At 34.8% G+C, this 8,047-nt stretch overlaps 1 protein-coding gene across 1 annotated transcript; it reads left to right on the forward strand.

The window, feature by feature from the left end:
- Positions 1-5,937: 5,937 nt before the first annotated feature.
- LOC114544259 lies at positions 5,938-6,694 on the forward strand. The gene is made up of 2 exons (XM_028562940.1): positions 5,938-6,200; positions 6,273-6,694. Exons 1-2 carry the CDS (start codon positions 5,959-5,961, stop codon positions 6,598-6,600), a joined length of 570 nt encoding a protein of 189 aa, XP_028418741.1. The 5' UTR covers positions 5,938-5,958; the 3' UTR covers positions 6,601-6,694.
- The last annotated feature ends 1,353 nt before the right edge of the window (positions 6,695-8,047 follow it).

Consider the following 8,047-nt stretch of genomic DNA (forward strand, 5'->3'; position numbering starts at 1 on the left):
GGTAACAAACAGAGAATCAATTTTAGAATGTGAAGAAAGCTAAGCATTGCTAATTTTAGTGTGCAAAGGTAACCAATTTGTGATAAAAGTAGAATGTGCAGCGATAAAATGTGAAGTATGCAGTGATAAATGGTGTTTTCTCAACAGACCTCACTCTGTTAAAATGGATTCATCAGTAATTGTCCCCCAAAATGCTGGAAATTAAGTCATAGGGACTCAAAGATACAGAAAAATGTCTGCAGAACCTAAACAATTACAACATCTCTAAATTACCAATTTCCAGTTACGACCATTTTTATCATGTCCCCCCTCATGATGTGCGCAGTGATAAAAAATTATTAAAATTAGCTATGATTTGAACTTATTCTAGCATTATTTAGTTATCTATTATCAGTATATAAGTACCTTGTTTGCATATATGCATATAAAGTGCGTGTCATTGCACAAGACGTTTCCTCTTTGCCGAATATTTGTTAGATTTACCCAATATAAACAACCCATTTTGTGTGCATTGGTTCATGCATTGTCTTCCACGCTTAAATCGGACTCAGTCACGGATTGATGGGAGGTATTTTGCTAGTATATTTCAGTGTATTGCAATTCTGGAAGTGTGGTCTGCTGTATAACAAATTATTAAGAGAGACTGCATATTACGTGAACTAGAACATATCATATGTTTACAACTACTATTATGTATTTTAATATAATAAATATAAAATAACGAGATTCCTTTAATGAATTTCACCATCAAAATTGCCAAAAAAGTTTACAATGCAAATGCCATGGTCTAGTAAAGCTAATACTGGCTTCAGAATATACGCAGTGTCGCACATTGTTCACATTTCGTAGTACCAATATCTATCTAGCTGTATCTGCATTGAAAAGATCTGTGAGCAAGCTATCCCTTACGAAAAGTTCATATAACGATTTTACATATGAAATGTTTCATATATGAAACCTTATGTGGAATTGAGGCACTTCATATATGAAAATTTCACATGTGAAATTATTTCATAAATTATATGAAAATTTTACATGTGCAATTGTTTCAGATGTGAAATCATTCCATATTGATATGATTTTTAACCAAGAATATTTGCTATATATTTTTATCAAGAATATTTTCGTATCGTCACATATGAAAAAGTTAGAAGATAATAAAATAGCTGCATATAAGTGAATTTCAATGTATGGATTGAAAATTTATTGGAATAAACTTATGAGGTTTTATACAATAAAAATGTACTGAATACAAAAGTGTTAAATACACAGACATGTTTACCTATATAATTAAAAAAAACAATTTAGCTAACATTTAAAGAAGAACACTTATCAAGCTCAATTTTATTTTTGCTTTGCATGCCATTTTTTCATGATTTCATACTTTATCTGTTTGCACCTAGCATTCCTTGTTACTATCTTCACTGCTCTGGGGCCGGTTGTATCAAGCTCGTTTAGCTTAAACGGTGGATAAGTCAAAATTAAATAACACTCTTTCATCTCTCTAGAATGAGTCAACTTGAATATTATGCATTAAATATTTTGTTGTAGACTCTATCTTTGCATATCAAGGTAAAAAACATTTATTGTACTTGTTGAGTTGGCTATTGTGCTAGTTTTCTATCAATATAAATTGAACAAATTACCCGTGATTCATCAGTGATTACCGTGGTTTATAAGATAACCCCGAAATGTTACCGTCTGCCGGTCAATTAGTCACTTCTTATATATGAAGATCAAGTCAGCTGGTCAACACAAACAATAAATACCTGACAACTTCATTAAAATAATTATTTAATAGACCACATGAACACAGCTTAACTACAGCTTAACCACATATCTTATTTATATCTATATTTGGACTATTCCACACGGATACATACATGTACGAATCACATAATTATATACCGTTTACGAGCAATGCCGATTAATCCGATCATAGGGTTTGACCAGTAAACTCGTTTGACAGTCCAGATACGAATTTTGAGATACAACTGCATTACGAATTTTGATACAACTGCATGCATTACGAATTTTGAGATACAACAACCATACTCACTTGTACAACGGATTCCGGTCGACTGCAAAATAACAAGCGTTCGCAAGGCATGTTGGGTCGTTTAGAATGTGATGTTTGAATTTTGAGACTCACACGGTTTTGGCGCGCATCTTGCATGTAGACAAATTCGAAATGCTTGCAGTCTTTTAAAATGTGGAAAGTCAATACGAAAGGGCAATCCTACAGTCATGGGAAAGCACTTTCTTTTAAAACAAGCACCTTCTTCAAAGCACTTTCTTTCAATAACACTGCAACTGTGTTAAAGTAGAAATGAAACGCTCCGCCCATTCCTTGGAAACTGTGCATGTGACTTTTTTAAATGTCATATATTAAACGGCCCAACATGCGTTGCGAACGCTTGTTGTCTTGCAGTTAAACGGAATCCGCTGTAATTTTCCTAGTTTTAAATATAACGGTATCATCGGAACAACATGCTCGGGGGGAAGAGGGTACTAATGACCAAAATTCCTTTAATACCAAAGCCCAAATGGGTAATATGCAAAAATACGAAAAAAGACGCAAAAATTATATGAAAATGAAAACTGATACATTATGAACTTTTTACTATCTCACGTGTGAAAGAAATTTCATATATGAACTTTACTTTTCACATGTGAAGGTGAAATTATATATATGAAGGCAGCATTTGATATTTGAAAACCACTTTACTTATGTCAAAATCAAATTTCATATATGAAGTTTTTCATTTCATATAATATGATCATGTTCATTTCATATATGAAACTCATATTTCATATATGAAATGTTATGTGAATTTTTTGGAAGGGATTCATCATCGACCCCGCATGCGCACAATTTTTTTAATACACAGCTTTTTTTTAGGAGTGAAAATATCTTTTTATAAAAAAAGATAACTATATATAGGCACGCCAATTTGAGGCGGATAACGCAAATTGAGGCTTGATAATTCTCGATATCATGCGAAAACCAAATTCAATAATTGTTTCCTTTTTAGAGAGGAAGCTTGCGCCATATTATTGACAACAAACTATGGCGGCAAAAATTACGTCAACAACGGATAATTTTCAATGTCGTGCAGGTGGCAAGACATCGAGAATTATCACAGGGTGCCCGCCTTAGCGTTTGTTATTAAAATATCGCTTTAAAAACTAATGCTGCAAAAGATGACAAGAAACGACTTGCAGTTGAATTTAGGAATATATTCGACGAGAAAAACAACCTTCAGTTGAATTTAAAAAGTAAATTCCGAGGTAAATTTGACAACAGTCTACATGAATTGCAACTTTGTTATAAACGTACATGAAGTACTGCAGCGTGGAGCCTTAAGCACTGATGTGTTGGACCGCGAGCGCAACAAGTGACGTCAGGGCACACGCTGGGAGGGGAAAAAGAATAAAGGGATGAAATCATGTGCTCCGCTCCGCAGCCTCCGCGCGCATATAGCCTGGACAGCTCGTATATTGTCGGGAGTCATCAGGTTTATGCCGAAACCAAAAACGCGCGAAATTTAAACTTCAAACAATGATGCTCGGTGGTGACAGGGTTTTGCAGGAATTTGAAGAAATCGTTGATACAACTGTGCGTAATAAAGCAAATGCGTTAAAAGAAAGACGTATAATTAATTGGTAAGTGTTTTTCTTTATATCATTGCTCAGCGATGCGTAAACTGTCCACTTTAGCGTGACGGTCTAATATACACACAAAGCGTAACAAATTTATGGTGATATTTAATATCTGATAGGATGTTAAAGACGTATATGATGTGTCATGGCACACATAACATTTCTTTTTAAATTAACCGACGATGTTAATCAAGTGCTTTTATCTACAACATCGAAAGAGAATAATCGTCCTTTGAAAGAACACGAGCTCGGGCGGATTATAAAGCGTGTATTTCCCACAATAAAAAAGCCAAAATAACTGTTACTAAAGATGGGATGACGAAACGTGAACCAGTGTACGAAGGAATATGTGTTGTTGAATCAACACAAAAATTTCTGAGCTGGGATGATCTTAAAATTATTCTCCCGCAGGGGCGTAACTAGAACGATAATTGGGGGATGAATATTCATATATTCAGTTCTGCCCGACGGATTTCTATTGTAGGCTATTGCAATTACAAAAGAAATCCGTAGGGCAGAACTGGATATATGAATATTCACCCCCCCCCCAATTATCGTTCTAGTTACGCCACTGTATCTCCCGAAGCAATGTTCGCGAACAAGTGGACACTATCAAAGGCAAAGGAAACTGATGAATACGTGGAGTGGATAAATGTATCCTGCGATTCTTGCAATGGCGAAAGAGTCGTGAAGTCTCTGATGATTTTCAACAATTTTTCGTTCAAATTTTTCATTGGGTCACACGAAGTTAGACCCAATTAGAGGATCATTGTACAGTCATCCGTGTCAATATTATTTAGATGGTCTTTTTTCCTACTTGTTCAGCGTTATATGTAATGGCTTTTCCGTTGAAGTGGACAAAAAAACTACTGATAAATCTGGAAATGTTGTAGGATTGACAGAACGGTGGTCAAATTTATTAGTAGCGAGTCGACATCACTGCGACACCGAGCAATTAATTGTGCATATATTTTCTCTGTTCATGAAAAGATGTGCTGCGGCTGTTCTACAATAAAGCACAATTCATACTATAAAAGTTTGAAAGAAAGTCATGCGTGCAAAGAGAAAGCTCTTTCGCACCACAAAAGAGGGAAACGTACATGGGCGAAGAGGAGCTCAAAGAAACTACAACAAGAAAGAGAAGGCGCATAAATTGTGAACGTCGTGAACGATTCAAGCAGGATTATAGATAACATGCACACATTTGCAGAAGAAGATAGCAACGACTTTAATACGATGTTTAGTAATATTGACGAGAATGAACTGAACCCAGACTTGAAGTGTTTTGGGAAGCACAAAAGAAGGCCATGGAAATGAAAGACGGAGAGAAACAGATGGCATCCAAAGTAAGTGTACATGTATATATTTTTATATTGTTAGCTTCTTTGGATTTTATGATTGGCTGATGTATTGTACGTATTATAGAATAACTACACCGAGCTTATACTATATTACCTTGTTATTTGATATTCGTATTATTCATAGCACTTTCCAGTTGGGGATTTTCCCTGAAATATAAACAAACTGGAGAGTACAGAACTGTTGATACCTTATTAAATCATTCCATGGAATTTATATAGAGTAATAAGCATGGCCTTCGATAATAAATTGTATATATTTTTTTATTATTTTAGGATAATTCGCCTTTGTCTGTCATTGTCGATAAAAAGCCCAAAATCTATGAAGAGCTAAGACAAAGTGGTGTTGTTGTTTTTCCTTCTTGGATGTTACTTTCTTTATACAAGAATTCAGTGAGCCAAAAGCCCAAAACCCAGGTCTTAATGACGATGTCTTAAATTGGATGATAGGAGAGGCGGACAAGATTAAACTGACCGCATTTGGCAGAGAAAGTGGTCTTATTTTAGACGAAATGTCAATACATGCAGGTAAACCAGATTTTTTGATAAGTTGATCTCGTGAATAGTAAAACCAGTTTTACTTTGTGCAGGGAGAGAAAGGATTGTTTTTATTATAATTTTGTCCTTTTCTCCTTTTTATATACAGCTTAATTCAGTTAGGTTTGTCCAAAATGTTTTAAAACCTTAAAGTGTCTATGAAGTGAAAAAATCACATCATTTTTTTTGTTTTAAAATGATAGATTAGGGATAGACGGAAAGTAGAAAAATTGTTTATAAAATTTCGTATATTAGTGACCGAGATAGAGCTACCTAAAGTTAGAGTTTTAAGTGACCATTTTTTATGGAGCCTGGGGATGAGTATGATGTTTTGTGACGTATGCAAATGGACACGACGACAATCACGCACGATAAACATAATAAACAATCCTAGCAAAATATGGCTACTGCGATGGAAGTTTTTAAGGAAAGCGAACGCTCTTCGAGCTCGAATTCATCTTCACAAGAAAGCGCTAGCGAGGATGAAATTCTAGAGCAATCGTCTCTTATTGTACCCTATTCAAACGAACCGCTTGCTAGTAGCGGCGATGAGTTTGACGAGAGTACAACAGACGACGAGGATGGCATTTCTTCCGAGACGCTCGGGAAAAGATGGAGCAAGGACGTGCCAGTGAACTCATGGTGAGTCGCGCTATTATTTGGTTCATCCTAAACTAAACTTTTCATTGAAGGCACTCTATTAATACAATATAGGTGTCAATGTGGACGGTGCAACGATCGTCACCTCAGTAGCGCAAGGGAATATCGTTGCTGTAAGGAAATCCTTGAGTGTGCAGGGAAGTATACGTATGAGGGTAAGGATGCTGCGTGCATTGTGGAACATTGGGATTATTTGCCAATGGTTCACAGAACTGTGTTAAGTAACGTTGGGCAGTTATTAACCAGGAAAGATGGCACTAAATATAAAAGAAAGAAAAACCAGAGTGAAAACGAGTGGGTACTTTGTAACTATTATAAAGTTCAATGTTCATATTTGTATATACTATATTTTTTGTCCTTATTTATATGTATAGTGAATTGATCAGAATCGCTTTATGACAAGACAAGGCAAGGGATCAATATTTCAAACTCACATGCAAAACATGTCAAACTTTGATTGTGATTGTGCAAAAGATATGATAGGTTATCGCTTGTTTATATATGCCCTAAATCAATCAGTTCTCTTGCACTCATAGTTCAACCTTTAGTATTGAGTAAGACACGTCAAGTGTTTCCTGCCAGTCAGTCAGATTGTATCTCACGTAATTGTATTTTGAATTAAACTGGTCACAATATTAATACATTTTGTGTTCCAATTTTATGTGATTACTGTCAATAAATTGTAAATGTACAGTGTGTCATATTAATATGAGTTTTGTAAATTTCATTTTCACAGGAAGATCTTCAAATGAAGACAAAAAATGGGATAACACACATATGTGTGTGTGTTGGGGGGGGGGGGGGGAGAAGGCAGTTGCTATCTACTAGCTACCTCTACTACATAATTACATGGTTATATTAGTAAGCTGTACAAGAAGTTGTTATAAATATTCACCCAAATACAACCATTACATGACTGATTTTGCTCATTGCTCTCTAAAATTACAACAATGTTAATTGAAGACATGTTGTCATAATACCTGTGCTCAAAGCATTCATATAATTATGTGTTTCACCAAGCTGAACAAATCCAACTAGTGTTGTTATCCCATTTTTTGTCTTCATTTGAAGATCTTCCTGTGAAAATGAAATTTACAAAACTCATATTAATATGACACACTGTACATTTACAATTTATTGACAGTAATCACATAAAATTGGAACACAAAATGTATTAATATTGTGACCAGTTTAATTCAAAATACAATTATGTGAGATACAATCTGACTGACTGGCAGGAAACACTTGACGTGTCTTACTCAATACTAAAGGTTGAACAATGAGTGCAAGAGAACTGATTATTTAGGGCATATATAAGCGATAACCTATCATCTTTTGCACAATCATAGTTTAATTAAGGTTTTAAAACATTTTGGACAAACCTAACTGAATTAAGCTGTATATAAAAAGAAGAAAAGGACAAAATTATAATAAAAACAATCCTTTCTCTCCCTGCACAAAGTAAAACTGGTTTTACTATTCACGAGATCAACTTATCAAAAAATCTGGTTTACCTGTATTGACATTTCGTCTAAAATAAGACCACCTTCTCTGCCAAATGCGGTCAGTTTAATCTTGTCCGCCTCTCCTATCATCCAATTTAAGACATCGTCATTAAGACCTGGGTTTTGGGCTTTTGGCTCACTGAATTCTTGTATAAAGAAAGTAACATCCAAGAAGGAAAAACAACAACACCACTTTGTCTTAGCTCTTCATAGATTTTTGGGCTTTTTATCCACAATGACAGACAAAGGCGAATTATCCTAAATAATAAAAAAATATATACACATTTATTATTCGAAGGCCATGCTTATTACTCTATATAAATT

Source organism: Dendronephthya gigantea, unplaced genomic scaffold (genome assembly GCF_004324835.1).
Source record: "Dendronephthya gigantea isolate DGI-Jeju-01 unplaced genomic scaffold, DenGig_1.0 000707F, whole genome shotgun sequence".
Lineage (NCBI taxonomy): Eukaryota > Metazoa > Cnidaria > Anthozoa > Malacalcyonacea > Nephtheidae > Dendronephthya > Dendronephthya gigantea.

What these genes read in the sequence shown, in the direction of transcription:
- LOC114544259 (XM_028562940.1), top strand. Translation starts at nt 5,959, where the DNA reads ATGGCTACTGCGATGGAAGTTTTTAAGGAAAGCGAACGCTCTTCGAGC. An exon ending in GACGTGCCAGTGAACTCATG is followed by an intron (nt 6,201 to 6,272) that starts GTGAGTCGCGCT and finishes AATACAATATAG; the next exon opens with GTGTCAATGTGGACGGTGCA.